Raw genomic sequence first — 17,241 nt, forward strand, 5'->3', positions numbered from 1 at the left:
GAAAGGAACAGTTTTCATAAACACCTGTATTGCTAGTTTACGGTGTTGTAGTACTAACTGTTTTCTATTGGAAAACAAGACTGAAAAAAAAAAAGGAAAAAAAATCACTTTTAAATAAAACAATTATGAGTCGTGCTTTGTTCAATGATCTGTATTGGGGGGAGGGGGATTTTCTGGAAATAAATTTAACTCCACATAGTATTGTTGAATTATGATTTCCCCTTAATTTTCTAAGAATGAAGCATAAAAAATAGACATTTATTGGTGGTTAAAGGCGACATTATTTAATATTATAGTAAATGTAATGTTATTTATCAGCTGATTAGAATAATAGGTGTGTAAAATGTATTTAAGTATTAGTTACGAATAAATTGAACTTTCGCATCTGCAGAAAACGTTTTTCGTTTATTTTCACTAGCCATGGCTATTGTGAAGTTTATATGATTATCAGCAATGGAATAGAAAATTAAAAATCAGAGCAAATGCATGAGTGCAAAATCATCCTGTCCTTGACCAAAACTAGTTGAAAATTGAGGGAACTGGCAAAGGATATTGTCCCCCCACCCTCCTTCTGAAGAAACAGCTGCTTATCAATGGAACAATGGAGGAATGTGGTTTGGATTGGGGATTCCCGAGAAAAAGGGTAGCCGATGGTGTTTGCTGCGAGAACAATTGCTACAGAATGTTACTGGCTGGAACAAATGCAAAAAAAAAAAAAAAAAAAGCTTGAAATTTTGGACGTTTGAAGATCGCTATAGCCGATTTTCATGTGTTTATAGATCGTTATGAGCATATGAAATTGCATTAATGACATAGGGTTTCATTTCGGACCAATTAAAAGGTTAGCTATATCCCGGCACCTTTATAGAGGGGTTCGACTGTAGTATGTTGTGGCTATCACGAAACTTTTTTCCATATCTATGTTATGAATTATTTGATATAACGTATAAACCGCTCACGTATAAGCTGATATCAAATTCTGCTTTTCTTCTATGATTTTAATGTTTTAAATGTTAATAAATATCCACCATCCCCCACGCAAAAAAAATCACAATAGATCCTTTCAAAAGTAAAGCAAAGAACGAAAATTGAATATTTTAAAGCCTTTCTTAAATTAGTTACAAATATATTTAATTTTTTACAAACAGATGGTGGCAACAGATAAAAATTTTAATTCATTGAGATTTTTCAATCATTTTCCAAAAATCAAAATCACGAGAAATGCGCAGTCGGCAATCGGGGCAGCCGTTTGGGTAGGGATACCAGACCTATGCTTATGTTAATGAATTTATTATGCTAAATTTTTCTGAAGAAATACCATGTACTAGATATCAGGAAGAAAAATTGTAAATATCTAATAATTTCTTTATTACATAAGCTACAAAAAAAAAACTATCATCGGTTCGATAAAAATTAACTATCATGAGCATGAGTTTTATTTTATACTATTCTCGCTAGAAATTTTCCGTTTTTAAAACTAATTTTCCTCCATTACCACGCCTAATGCTTTGAGAATATATATAAAAAGATGTATGTTTTGCTAAATTTGATCTTACATATCACTATTACGATTAACTAAGAAATTAAAACCTATTAAGTCATGTTTTCTAATCATATATTGTGTAGTGTGCTAGTAAAATAAAAAGTAAAACAAAAACTTTCATCAACAACCCGCATTTCCATACGATGTAAAGTGAGACAGGGGTGCACATCCCCCCTCCAAGTTCAATGTCGCTAATCCCCCACCCCTGAATTTTACTCAATCCTCTAGTCCTGTTTTTTTTTTTTTAATCCTTTTTAGATTTTTAAATTTATTTTTCAATATTTTTTATTGATTTATTTTCAAATATTCTTAATTTATGAACTTATTTATGTTTAAACATTTTTAATTTTAATTTTTATTATTTATTAGAAAAGTTCTGTGTTACACCTTGACATGCTCAAACACACACACAGAAATAAATAAATAAAAAATAAAAACAAATAGTTTAAAAAAATTAACCCCCCCCCCCCAATCTTTAAAGTAGCAACTTGCGCCATAATCCGCCCCCTGCGAGCCCCCCCCCCTCCCCCTGAGTGGAGAAACACTTGTCCATACTTAAAAGCCGCTTCAAAGATCAACAAACATGCCGAAACAACTGCGCTTCCTCACAACTGACCATCTAAGTCAATTCGCAACTCCAACGAACTATAGGGGGCACTGAAGTCACTGTCTAATGGCGGAATTGAAAACTAAAACAAACGCACATGGTAACGAAGAAAATGCTGAAAGTGTTGTGATTTTTGTTCGTACGTATGATTTTTTCGCTTTATTCTTTTTAAATTAATTTTCAAAGTCTTGTTGATATTCTGACCCACGTAGAAAGAAATGAGAATTCAAGAAGCATTACTAAACGTCAAACATTAATGCAAAGTACGTAGTTCATAGTTCTAAGCAGCCATTTTCACGATGTTGAATTCGATATTTATCAATTCTTGATAAAACTAAATAATAATTGTGGCCTGACAAGAATAACAATTAATGCTAGGAAATTTAATATGACATTACAAATTATTACCAAAAGAAGATGATACTTCTTTGCTTTGCTTTGGCTAGCACTTGTTTTCCATTTGTAGCTGAGTTATTTCTCTTGAATTCCCGAATCGGTTAATTTAAAAAATTTCTGTTTCGATTTTTCTAATTTCTGAGTTACGATTTAATTGTGTCATGTTATGCAAATCATCAACAAAATTCTCACGGATATATGGTGGTAGTTTTCTTTTCAGTTGATGGACAATTATTTCTTTTTACTTATCGAATTCTGTAATCTTACTACCATTTTATTCCACTCATGATAAAAATTGAAAATGGTTTAACTAAAAACGCGAAATCTCGCCAAGGCTACTTTGCTCGCACAATACCAAAACTATAACCCTAAACAAATTTGGCGATATCTTTCAGCTGAGAATAAAAGGAATAAAGTAAATTCTTTCTCGGGTAAACATTTTTCATTTTGTTCTATGATAATATATTCAAGAAAATATTTTGCATACTGTCCATTCCAACTAAATGCTGCTGTAAAATATGGTAAGTTTAATTAATTTAAGATTAAAAAAAACCCCATATTCTTACAAATTCATACAAAACAATAAAAAATTTTACCTTGTATAACGTTATCCAAGTTTGTTAATCCAGTATTTTCGCTTTTACCAATTATTAAGGAAATAATGAAAACTAACATTATTTTGAGAAGCTCGAGAATACTACTAAGGGACGAATTAATTTCTGTAGCTGAAAGCAAACTAAGACACATCGATTGCGTTAATAAATACTCAGAACAAACTGCCTGTGTTTACGTCAACAGACACACGTGGAACGCTTCATTTGCAGTTTTGTAAATCACCGCAAGGTAGCGTATTCGAGCGCTGGAGTTCCGAATTTACTCAAACGTAGCTTTTTGAAGCAACAGCGGCAGCAAACAATACTTCGGGGGGGGGGGGGGGACGATGGTGTTCCAGAGAAAACATTTCTGAAAAATCCAGGCGCTCGTCTTCTACCAAATAAGACCAGTTTAGCTCGGACGAGGTATCTCGTCCTCAACCATATGAATGGCATCCATCTTGGACGAGATAGCTCGTCCTCAACTGCAAATAAATAAACATGTTATCCTATTCGAACTCGACCGTTAAACGGAGTGGTCTCTCTGGTGTCACTCCTTACGATTCTTGCTCCATGACAGAATGAAGAGGAGGAGCCGTAGACGAAAGCTCCTCGTAATCAATTGTATTTACGTGAAGGTGAGTGGTTTGTTTGAAGAAGATAATTTTATCTAGTTATGCCGTTTTGAAGTCTTTCTTGTTGAGTTTGAGAACTCTTCAAGAATGGCCGTAGCAACGAGGCTCATCACCAAAAATGTTTATCTTCAGTGCAAGAAAATATTTAATACAAGCTGTCTGACTTTGGGAAGAAGTTTCTCCCAATGCACTACTGTGTATAATAGTAGGTTAACATTAACTCAATGCATTTTATTCTTGTGTCTTATGCTTTTGTATTATACTGATACTTGACGCTGAATGAACCATTTGCGCTTTTTCGCCTAGTCAGTTAAAATGCTTGTACTAATAAATGCCTTTTACTTCGTCGTCAATAGTCTATTTCGAAATCCTTAGTACTTAAAGCATTGTTGCATGTACCTTGAAATTAAGAACATTTTTGTACGAATTCATGTAGCAGAAACTAAACTATCGGTATTTTTAATTGAGGTTGAAAATATGGTGTCTTTTACTTTTTAAAATTGCATGTTATTTATCTTGGCTTTTTAGGAATTTTGGCCGTTATCAGGACTCTAATTTTAACCACACCAAAAAAGGCCGGACGACCAGTTTTTGGTGCAAGCCAGTAAGAAAAGTCAGACTTTTATTAGAAAAAAAATGACTTTTTTTAAAAAGCTCTTAAAACTTTTTTTTTTTTATCTTTCATTAAAGGGAAAATTATTTTGATATTAGGAATGCAATTAAATTATTATTTAACTATTTAATCATTTCTGTGCAAAATAACTTATTTGTTGCCCCCCCCCCCCCAACCTCCTCTAGAAAGACTACTGTTCACAGTGGATGGCAATAGAAACTTTTTCAAATGAAGTTTTTACTGTGAATATTTTTCTAAACAATTTCACACCTGAGGCAGAAAGTTGAATCCTTTCCCTCACCCTGGATATAATTTAGTGTGTTGTAAAAGTTTGTCATATACAGAGACCAACAAATCCTGGATGACTTTTTTCAAAAAATTACGTGAGGCAGCTTGTTCTTTCAGGAGTCTTGTTGCACTTAATTTTTTTGTCAACTTCTTTCTGTTGATTTCTGATCATACACTATCAAGAATTTGAAATTCAGATGTATACATTGGACAAGTTAGGCATTACTAGCACCTTATTTTTTTGAAATCTTAGTTGAAAAATGTTCTGCTTCGGAAATATTCAAGAATAATTTAGTCTTGCCCAACCTTGCTGTAAAAGGAGTGTAGTATTGCTTACAAACTGTGCCACTTTGTATGGGAGACTCCTTAGTTTTTATGCCTTCTCCCAAACTCTAATGAAGTAAACATATCCTGAATTTTCATCGAAACAACAAAATTGCCCAAGATAGGGATTTTCCAGTGATTTTAATTTCAGGAAAATCCCTGCAGTAAAACAATCATCATTGGAAGAACAAAACCTTTTCATATATTCATGAAAATGTGTATGTCTTAATGTAAATTGTTATGCATATAAATTTTTAAAAGGCCATTAAAGACGGGCTTTTTCTGAAGATACTGGTCTTTTCTTCAGTGGTTTAAAAAAAAAAGAGCTGGCTTACTGTTTTTGGTTTTACTAAAAGCTGACTGCCCTAGAAAATTCCCTATTAGCTTCTCTAATGGAAAGGCAGTGGCGTAGCTAGGAAGGGGCGGTCCGCCCCGGGCGGCACTTTTTGGGGGGGCAGCATTTCACACTTTTGATGCGAAAGAATTTCACGCATTTCCCCATAAGGAAATATTGTTTTTGTTCTATTACTCGAGGCAAAAAGGAAAAAAAAGGTCTTCTAATTGTAAGGTTTTAGTACGACTGTGATAATAAAATTACTCTAATACAAAACATGTGTTTTTCTTGTGGACATCTCAGCACTATTGTTTGTTTTTTCTTTTCCTTTGGGTGAAGCTACAGACTGAGGGAGATCTTCCAAATTTGGGGGAGAGTCTTGCTCGTACCCTGAATGGTGTGGGCGTTATCCCTTGGAAATGTTTCGAGACTCAAGGCCTAAAACTGCACTTTTGGGCTGTTTGTTGACGTTAAGGCATAGGAAGATTCGGTTGCTCTTTCCGAAAAATACGACATTTATTGAGGGTTTAACAATGTGCAATTTTAAGCTTTCTTCGGTGGATCAAAATTCTCCATCCTTAAAACATATTTTGAAGCTATGTTTGACACACTTTAGACAGTGAAATGAGGGGGAGGGAGTAAAAATACAACCTCCAAAACCATTTTTTACGCTCTGTTTGGCCAAATTAAGGGAAGAAGGGATGATAATTAGCTCTCCTCCGGAAATTTTTCGAAATTAAAATCCTGAAAATGCATTTTAAGCTTTGTGACAGTAGGCAAAAGCATTAAGGTCGGAGAAATTTTCCTAATTTAATGTTTTAAAAACGCAAATTTAGGGTCAATTTGGTTTCTAAAGGGAGTTATAACTCTCTTTCGGATCCGTGCTTGAGCGGTTCACCTAATGTTGACAAATCCAGATGAGTTTTTATAACTTCAATACCAACAATTTCCTGAGGGTGATCAAGCTCTGTACCTTCCTGTATAATGATTAAAGATAGTCTAAAGTGTATTTAGGATACCAACTTCGAACTTTAAAATCCCCATCTCATCCAATGTCTCAAAAAAAAAAGCTTAAAGTTGGGTTTTTTAAACTTAAACTTCAAGAAAAATTCTAGGGTAGGGGCCCCAGCTGTGTACGAAATCACTTAACGTCATACAGTTGGCTCCAAATTTCGTTTTCAGAAATTTCTGAGGGAAGACCGAAAATCCTTTTTTTTATCAGTATAAGTGAAGAGCTTAAAATGAGCAACAGTTTCGAAAAAGATTTTGGGTGGTAAATCTCCCCCAGAAATCTCTCTCATAACTTTGTCCGTCAAACAACGGCTGAATTCGCGTCTTTAGGATGTCATTTTCAAAACGTTTCTAGGGGAGACGGAAAAACCATCTGACTTCAAAAACTTTTTGGAAACTTATGCCGTCAAATATAGCCTACAATTGTGTTTTTGATACTCTGGCATCGAAAAATTCCCTATTCTCTTTGACGTTATCAAAGATGGAGTAAAATTGATTTCAAGTTTGAAAATATTTCAGGAGGAAAATCCAGTCTTTGTTAGAGTTAGGGGAGGCCTTTACACCACTAGACACAATCTACATTTACGTGTTATTCAGTTCGGTTGAAAGCTTTCCGGACAGCGCCCCCGTACCTTCCGCAATATCTTCACGTATCCAAAGATAGCTTAAAATTACTTTTTTAACACTTCAGTTTTGGAAAATTTCCTTGAAGTTCCGACCCCCTAACGTCATCAAATAATGCATAAAACTAATTTTAATTTTGAAAACAAAAAATAAATAAATCTGGAGGGAGAGCCAAGCATCTTTTAAAAAGGCGTGAATTTTGACTTAACTTATGGAATTTTTCGGTGGGACTTCCTTTTTGTTTTTCTTCTGTAAGAAAAATAAGAAGGGAAAAAATTAGTACATTTTCCTGTTTATTAAAATCTTACCCAAATAATTTTGACTGTTTAATGTGTCAACTAGTTCCCATCATAAAGGGCGGCAAATTGAGGAACCGCCCCGGGCGGCAGAAAGTGTGGCTACGCCACTGTGGAAAGGCAAAGATTATTTTAGAGGAGTTATTGATATATACTGGTTTTACTGTCCGTTTTCGAAAGCAAAGACTACCACTCAGGACAGATTCCATTTCAAAAAAGGGTGATAGGTTGAGGATGGGCACTTACCACTCGCACTTGCTGTCTTTGAACACGTTAATTTTGAACCTTTTACTTCCGGGTTTCCCTCTTTATTTTGATAAAATCACAGCAGACCTGACGAATGCGCAAATTGGCGCTAAAAGTCTCGGATTAGGAATATGAACAGTAATATTTAAATATTTCATTTTCAAAGTCTTTTGCTGCTAAGGCTTTTCCTTGCAGGTATATCATTATATTATTTTTATTCATATACCTTGTTTTACATTACTCCCATTAAAGATGCATAAGATAGAATTTTATTGTATTTCAAGTAAGTCAATGTAGGTGAGATCTCAAGTAGATAAGATCTGTCCTTCTTGCTATAGGATTATCCACTATTTCAATAATAATGTAAAGTTCAGATTTACAGCAAATGCAAAGCTCATCGCAATGCATTTTTAGAGGCTCTTCGTTTATCACAGAACTGTGTCAAACTTTTATCATATGAATTCTTACATATTTTTTGGGGGGGACCTCTTGGAATGGCATTAGGACTTGCTGCGTCATAATTCCACCGCTGTTCAAGAACACTAGTTTTTGTTATTTTATTCCTGTGCTTATGTCAAAAATGTCATGATCTGGTAGATATAATTTGACGAATGAAGAATTGAAGGTCTTGGAGCAAGAATAAGATATGCCACACAGTGTGAATTTTTCAGTAGACCACTTCCAATTTATAAAAAAGCATTCGTAGAATTTTTCAAAGGTATTATACATTCTATATCCTGCAATACTAAAACCAGGTATGTTTCTCTTCAAATGACATTAACCCATTGTCATATTTATTTCAATTTTAGTTAAGAGAAAAAAAAACTTCTGATCAAAAAATCACTCTTTGTGGCTTGTCACATTTCTGCGCCAAGCCCTTGAATTTTGTCTAGCTTACTTCAAAGTTAAAATTTAAATTAATTAGACATTCTGCAAGTCCTTTATATGCCATGGAAAATGGATCAAACGGTAGATTGGAAAAGAATTAACATCAGAAAGAATGAAAATTGCTGAATACCTATAAAAACTGAAGGAGTCGGTGTTATCCTTCTTTTGGTTTGTCTTCGAAAACATTTTTGTAAGAGTCCACATGCGCCATGGATCTTCTCTTAGGACAAAATAAAAACCGTGTGTGTAATAGTTAGTGTTATTGCAATGCGCACAAATTCAAAATTAGTTCTCTTTCAAAGAGAAATCCTTAAGTTTCGCTGATGGACAGTCGACAGCAGGGGTGCTCACAGAGTGGATTATGTCGCAAGTTGAGCCACCAAAATTTGGGGGAGGGGGGGATTTTTAAATGCTTTTATTAATTGATTTATTTTTAATTTAAATTTTTTATTTTATTTTGTTAAAATTTTATTTCATTTATTTATTTAGTTTGTATGTGTGTGTATGTTATAGGCATAGTACAGAGCTTTTCTAATAATTAAAAATAAATTAATTAAAAAAATAAACAAATATAAAATAGAAAAGAGTGCTAAAAAAAGAAAAAAAGGTTAGAGAAAAATGGACCGGGGGGGGGGGGGGGAGATGCGCTATTAAACTTGGAGGTGGGCACCCCTGGTCGACAGTACTTAAAATTTGGAACAAAATCTGAATGCAACAGGAGGAAGTGTTAAAAAGATTTATTTATTTTTATTCATTATGATATTTAAAATTTTTGATCAGGAATTACCTAGGATGCTTTACAAATTTATTACAATTGTAACAACTTTTAGTGAAAATGCTTAACAAACTATAATCATCAAATAAATGTAGATTTCCATTTTTTAAATTCTTATTTGTATATAAATGTTTCACTAAAAATATAATTGTATAAATTTATCATTCTGTACCTAACTTTTTTTTTTTTGAGCAATCACAATGAGGTTGTTTCCTTCAGTTAAAAGTATTATTTTTAGTCACTGAAATTGATAGAATAACCAAAAAAAAAGTAACATGTACCCAGAAAATACTTTCATTTTTCCAACAGTTATTTTGTAATTAATCTTTTAAAATGTCTGATTTTTCAAACAAGGCCTTGATGACGTCACAAATGATGCACTTTGGCGCTTCTTTCTACTGCATTTCCATGTTCTGATAATCAAGAACTGAATTAAATATTGTGCTCTACGCTTGTGCTATCAACTATATTGTTGCCAGTACTTGTGAGTAAAGATGCAAATTAAATCTTGTGATTTGTGAATGGCATTTCATCATTTGTGATGTCATCGGTAGAAGCAGAAACAATAAAAGCGCTCTGATTAAAGTAATTTTTAAAAAATATTAAACTAGTCAAATTATTTAAAAAATGGTCAGATTCTATGTTTTTAAATATGCTCTTTCAGAAAAAAAAATAATTGGAAATGACCCTATTGCTAATTGTTTTCACTTGCCATTCCTTGATGTTCCAGTTCCTTTTTCAACCCCACCAACCTCGGCAGGCGTGGCTCCTCAAGTAGCTGCTTATCCTAATCAGTAGCGTTCATGTTCTACACAGACGCACAGATGTACACATACACTCACATACGCAGTCACACACACCTTTACACACATACACAGCGACATACATTCACTCAGGTCTACACATACACACAAGCCTACACATGCACAAGTATACACACATAACTGCCCCAGAGGAGGGGCAGGCTTGGGTGGACAGGAGCCGTTTCTAGAAACAACTCCAATGAGTAGGGTCCTGTCACAACTTGTGATTGCGAAAAACATAATTTGAATTCAAAATTTCAGAATTCAAATTAATATTTTTCTTTTTTAATTTTGTTTAGCTCGTAAGTTCTCTGAACGACATGAGTGGTTGGTTGTTGAAGGCAGTACAGGAACTGTTGGTGTCTCACAATTTGCTCAGGTAAGTCGAATTCTTCATTTGTGCATTTTTTTTCTAACTTATTTTCTTGTCTTAAGGATTTCTGTTTGCTAATGAAAAATCATTCCCAATTTGTCTTAACCACTTCCCCCTTTTGTTGTAATATAAATGTTTGATACAGATGTGATATGCCCCCCCCCCATTTGGCGATACCCGGATTTTTGGACAAAATTGAAATATTTTTCTGGCCAATGAGGCGATAATTTTTTAAGCATGGCATCGCTGGCGAAACTAACCTGTGTTTGGCAACCCGAAGGCAATCTTAGATCTGTTCAAACTTGTTATCGGTTTCATGCAGGAGAGATTCGTGTTTTTTCGTGCAATATACCTTACATGAAAGCTTATTTTGTGTTAGTTTAAATTCAGTAATTGTGTTTTGATGAATAAATGTTAGAAAATGCCAGTTTCTTCAAACTTGAACGTTAATTAACCGTAAACTCCAACTTGGTGTGTATCTGTAAAGTGCCATTGTCATATGTTGTTTTGTTTTAGACTGAGTGAGGACTTATACCATAAAAAGGCAAGTTTTTTTTTTTAATTAAAAAAAAACTCTCACTTCCAAAATTCTTTGTTTTTACAAAATCTTAAGGGTTTCTTGTAGTTTTTAACTTTATTTTTGCTGTATGTAAATCAATTTTATAAAAATAGTACGGTTATTTTATTCTAAAAGTTAATTCTTATCGATGTCACGAATTATTTAGACATATTCTATAAACGTGCCTCCTTTAGGTACTGAATTTCTGAAAATAAGTTGACTCTAGCATTTTATAAAATTATGAAGGTGATATTTTATGTAAAATATAATAGGTATTTTGTGAAAGCATGTCTAGATAGCAAATTAATGTATGGCATTTTTGTATTTATGTTTGGGATGTTCTGTTGAGAAATTTCTACTTTTCATACATCAAAGTTTGAGTAACTAAGCTTTATTTTTTGGCTGAAATAGTTATTGATTTTGGGAATGTTCTCCGCTTTAAGTATCTCAATTCGAATTGCTTATACTCTAAAAAAAGAGTATAAGAAAAGTTTTTGTTCGATGAAATGCATGTTGGAAAATAGCTTTTATTTCTATTGGTACATATTTCATTGGTAAGCTGTTATAGTAATTTGTTAATTTAAGCATTTTAAATACTTTCTAGCAATTGTTCTTTGTGTACAAAAGCTTTCTAGTTTCTGGTATTTCTGAAGCATACATTCGCGAAGTTTTTTGTTGTGGTTTTATGTTTTTATATATACTGTGTTCTGAAGTGCTTTGATCATGTTTTTTTATCTGAATTTTTCCTGTTAAAAAAGCATCGCTAAGAATGATGTACGACATATGTCGTCACACGTAGTTTTCTTGGTGACACTTTCTTGGCGCCAACAGAAAAAAGCCGCCAAGGGTGGGGTACATTACATTAGATCCAAATGTTTTGTAGCTTATATAGTAATTCGGTACTTTTTCATTATAAGTACTAACTCGGGTCGATTCGGACCCAAATTGGGTCAGCTTTGAGACACAAAATTTAGTTTGTAAAACCAGTTCTTTCATCATTTCAAAGCTCAATCAATTTGCCTGAAAGGCAAACATCAGTAAAAAAAAAGGAACTAGCTTCGAACTCATTCTCATCAGCACATATATGCAAAAATTTTAAGGGAGGGGAGTTCAGAAGTTTTCTAAGTGATTTAACAGGATATTTTACCTATGGAAACCGATTTCAGTACAGATTAGAGTTAACATTTTCAATGATTTATTCATTAATGGCTAGAGAAGAAATATTTTCTACATTTTGCAAAGAAAAAAATACTAAAAGCAAGGAAATTCTAATTTCTGTAAAGGGGTGTGCTTGAGCCCCCACTGCCCCCCCCCCATGAGTGCCCATTGTCATTCCCAGTGAAATTCTTTTGGCCAGTGCAGGGCTGCCACTGGCTACTAAAAAAGCAAACTACAGTCAATTCGCGATAACTTGAATCTAAAAGGGATCGACGATAAACTTAGACTTATCGGAAGTTCGACTTACTGCTTGTTTCAGTTTTTGACATTTTAATATTAAAAACCATCAAATATTTTAATTAATCTGTACATATAACAGACAAAATTACGGAACTTAAAAGTTTTTAATAGCAATATGCAGTTTTTCCACGAAGAGTTCTGAAGGTGAAGTTGTGTTTGGTCTTGAACTTCTCCAGCCATCCAGCACCAACTTGGAAATATTTTTTATGTTCAGTAATATAGTAAAATTTGTTGCTTTCTCAGGCAGCAAAGACCCACTTATAGGAATGGCATGGTCTTGACTTCAATACTGCTGGAACTAATTGAATACAGCTGATTCTACATCAGGAAAGGTGCACATCTCCATTCGTTTGAAATTCGGATTCGTAGATTAATACCGTTTTTTGAAGATTCTTTTAATATTGTTGACAGAGAGGAATTTGGAGGTATTCCATAGTTCGGTGCAATATCTTTCTTTTTCATTGTTGGATTCCTTTCAATGTTATAAGATTTTCGAAGGTGAGGAATTTTTCTCTCATAGAATTACTTTTTTCTTTCTTTTATTTTTCATTCCTTTAAAATAAATTTCAAGTTATCTTTATAGAAACTTCGAGTTAAAGGAAGTTAAATTCAAGATATTGAAAATAATTAGCATGGAATTAAAGACCAAGGGATTCAAGTTATCGAACTCCAAGATATCGCAAATTGACTGTATTTTGAAGAGTTGGCGACTGTGACGACTATTTTTGACTAAACTAAGACAAAAATGACTATTTTGTAAAATAAAAAAAAAACTCCTACTATTTCAGCTTAAGAGCAACTAAAATGTAAATACGATGGATGTAAAAAAAAAAAAGCTGCAGCTTTAAGTATCATTAGTCGATTTTTTCTAACTTTGAACTCCCTCAAGTCTGCTTAATTACATGAAAAGGCGCAAAATGGGCTAGTGCTTATTTATCACAAAAGATAAGTAAAACAGCCTCTTTTTTTATTCTCCTGGCTTCATGAGGCACTCAATGCATATTTCTTGCCAACAAGATGAGCAACAGTAATAGCTTCTAAAGGCAAATATAGTTTCAGTTTGGGGATTTGCAATTACAGCCTTGTACCTTATACTTCCTGGTATGGAAGGAAGTAATTTAGCTTTTGCAAACAAACTTATTTAATTTCATTTTAAAAAATGCTGATTCAATAGCAGAGCATAGTTTAATGGGGGGCCAGGCCAACTTTTTTAGGCAACCCTGCCTTTTTTTCCCCCATGCAACCAGTGGCGGATACAGCCGGCGGGCAACCGGGCATTTGCCCGGTGGGCCGGTCATGCTTGGGGCCGATCAACTAACAGCATTCGGGCTTGTCTACTAACAGCAAAATGTAAATTTTGCGCGCATGTGTTTAGAATAACGCAAATTCGCAAAACACAGCCTCAGCTCCTCCTTACGCATGAGAAAGAGCTTACGGGTGGAGGGAGGTAGGGCCGTCACCACAAGAGGGGGGAGGGGGAATTTCTGAAACGGGGCTGCCCAGGGCCTGATTACCACACAGGCTGACTAGGCCTGGGCCCCATGTTCCTAAGGACATTTTTTTAAAGACATATTTTTTAAAGAACACATTTTTTAAAGAATTATGCATAGCATTGACACGATATGAAAAATACACGTATTTTTAAAAAAAATAAAAAATTATGACTTATTAATTGGAAAAAAAACTTCTTTAAGGGGGAATTTTTAATCATTCTGTCAGTAACGAATTTACTTGGCCACGATTATGAGGGGGCCCAAAGGGGATTCATAAATGCACATAAGTGATTTATACATAGTTGTGTGAATAGACAAAGAGGCCTCCAAAAGTGCATTTGTGCTTTAAAAATGTAAATCAAACACTGCATTATTTTCGGGGGACCTCCAAACTAATGTGGGCCTAGGGCCTTACTTTTAGTTAGTCGGGCTCTGGGGCTGCCAATATATTTTTAGGGGTATAATAAAAAATAAATTAATAAATTAAAATAAAAAAAAGGAAACTTTAGCGGTCGTAAAACGTTAAAATACATTTGGTCTCTTTGACGCTTTTATTTATAAATGACAATTCACAATTGCTGTAAAATGCAACCGAAGGAGGTTTGTGAAAAAATTGACCTTTGTCATTTTTTTCCCGGATCCGTTTTTGCTCTCGGCGACCCTGTTTATAACAATTGGAATTAAAGTAACACAATATTTTTTCCGTAAAATTATTTAAAAATATACAATCTTAAAATACCATTGAGGAGCACCCAGTTTCAAAAATTTGCTGGAGGAAAGTACTCGAACCTCTCCCATTTTTTTAACATTCCCAAAGATGGTCTAAAACTGTTTTTAAATTAACAGTGTCAAAAACTTTCTGGGAAAGTGCCCCGTCCCCTCCTCTCTCTCGGCATCATCAATGAAGAACGTTTTAAATCTCGTTTTTAGTGCTTCAATTTCGAAAATTTTCCAGGGTGAGCCTCCTGAAAACTCCTTTTCCTAACATCACTGAAGGTCAGCAAAAATTTCGTTTTCGGAACGTAATTTTCAAGTAACTGCCGGTGTCCTAGTCTTAACTAAAAAATTCTTTTATGAGAAAATTTTCTGGTGAATGGCCTTGGAATCTATCTCGACTTAAAATCACCAAAGATCTTCTAAAACTGCGTTTTTTAGAGCTAATATATTTTTAAAAATTTCAGAGGAGAGCCCTCGGAACCACTCGTCATACCATATACTCGAAAATAATTTAAAATTCTGTTTTTGGATTTCCACTTCTGAAAAATTGGAGCAGGAGAACACCTGAAACTACGTTCCCGTAACATCACCAAATATTGTCTAAAATTGAGTTTTTAAGACTACAATTTCGAAAATTTTCCGGGGAGGGGGACCCCCCTATTTCAGACTCAATGTTAATCTTTCCATTAAGTTTATATTGTTAATACTTTAATGACTCCCAGAAGTCGGAAAAGCTAAGTCCACTCTCTCTATCGGTCTCTCTCTTTCTCTCTTTGTATTGATACATGCGTTTGAAAAAATATTAAGGGTCTGCCAAACTCGTACCCGACCCCCTCCCACCAGGTTTTTGACCTCGCATCGAGTCTGGGGGTCGTCAGGATATGGTCAGGGTCGTGTCGTCCCTATGTGCAAGGTCGTGCGATGCACGGTGGCGCCAGAACCAAAAAGGCGCCGAGCTCTACCGATCAAAAATGCTTCAAATGGAGGAAAAATAAACTCTAAACCAAAAGTAAAATGGAATTCTTCATTATCTTTTATACAGACAGTAAAGTTATACTGGCGATAAAGCGTCCGATCGTCGGACTTGTGAGTTCGGTCCCCACTGTCCACCGTCTTCATTAATGGTGACTGGGGGACGTTAAATGTTCTTGTGGTCGCAAAGTCCTCCAAGTGAAACAATACCTCTGGGGGTGCTGGACAAGGGAATGCTCGTTTCTGGTCTGGATCAAAATATCAGAGCTGTCTTCAGGGTCCCATTCAACTGGTTAAGCCACAAATAGTGGCAGGTACGGGACTCTGGAGTGAAAAGTGAAATTATACTGCTTAGTGTTAATTGAAACAATTAATACGACTTGCAGAGAATCTGAAAGGAAAAATTATTGACTTGTGACTAAATATGCTATTCAAAAGCGCTGTCTTTTACACTGAAAACAAGCGACTTAATTAATGCATACATTAGCATTTTCTTCCTATCCTATTCAGAGTCACAACTGACTACAACTGTATTTATGTCGAGGACTGCATACTAAGTGCCTTGCCTCCATTATTTTATATACCGATAGATGGCAGCACCATCATCGGATCGAACACTTAATGAGAATTTAGAACTAGTCCAGGAGCTAATAGCTACCTGGTGCTAGCACCCCCAGAGGTATCGTTTCACTTGGAGGACATTGAGACCACGAGCATATTTAACGTCGCCCAGTCCCCATTTAATGACGACGGTGGGTCTTCGACCATCGAGGTTCGAACTCGGGACCCTCCGGCCCTGAATCCGACACTCTACCGATCGGGCTACCACGGCCCATTTTCCTTCCTAATGTGGAGCCGCGAATGCTATTTCGGTATGTCTATATTACACGAGGTTGAGCATACAAGGAGCATGAATTTGCTTATCCCCATTTTGGTTCTTGCGCTGAATATCTTGTATTATAATTGGTGCAATCATAGTCTTCTTGTGATTTTTCATTCATTGTAATTCCACTGTTTCATGTTATCATACATAAAAAAAAAAATAAATTTAAAAAAAACGGTCAGCACATTTGCATATTACTTAGAAGTGCGTAATATTTATGTATTGTAAACAATGTTTTAGGTTAATTTTTTAGTTCCAAAAACTAACGAGTTGTCCATTATTACTCGATTCCCCTCCCCACCCCTCTTTTATCTCGTTAATTTTTTCGCATTAAATTGAAAAGAAAAAAAAACTTTTGAGAGACTATGTATTTGTTTTGGATCTTAAATTCAATGATTTTTGTAATTGTTCTGTATTTTAGAATTTTTGATTTTACCGGAAATGTGATTTTAATTTCAGATTTTAAGGCTTTAAGGGGAATAATGTCTACTTCAATTTTGAAATCTATTCAATACTCTGTTGTCATGTTTTGACAGACATAACACTTTGAATAGTTATTTATCAATTAGATAGATATTTAAAGCAGTGTTAACACTGCTCAGTAAAGTAGGTTTTTCACAATTCTCTATATTTTGAAACATTTTCTTCAGAAACAATTTAAATATTGATCAATATGAAGTCCAGAAATAGACATCTTGCTTTCAGGACAGTATATCAAATATTAGAAATTTAAGCTGCAAGCAATAATTATTTCAATCATATTCCAAGACTTTTTTTAAATTGTTGGGGTAAAAAGTTTTGATTAACTGA

The 17,241-nt window shown here is 34.6% G+C and overlaps 1 protein-coding gene across 1 annotated transcript in view; it reads left to right on the forward strand.

Annotated features, from left to right (window-relative positions):
* Nucleotides 1-3,759: 3,759 nt before the first annotated feature.
* Nucleotides 3,760-17,241, forward strand: part of LOC129229887 (glycine cleavage system H protein-like) — a 28,684-nt gene continuing 15,202 nt past the window's right edge. Inside the window, exons 1-2 of the mRNA XM_054864269.1 lie at nt 3,760-3,979; nt 10,276-10,355. Coding sequence (XP_054720244.1) covers nt 3,862-3,979; nt 10,276-10,355 — 198 coding nt within the window. The 5' untranslated portion in view covers nt 3,760-3,861. The remainder of the gene's footprint in view (nt 3,980-10,275; nt 10,356-17,241) is intronic.

Source organism: Uloborus diversus, chromosome 9 (genome assembly GCF_026930045.1).
Source record: "Uloborus diversus isolate 005 chromosome 9, Udiv.v.3.1, whole genome shotgun sequence".
NCBI classification, from domain to species: domain Eukaryota; kingdom Metazoa; phylum Arthropoda; class Arachnida; order Araneae; family Uloboridae; genus Uloborus; species Uloborus diversus.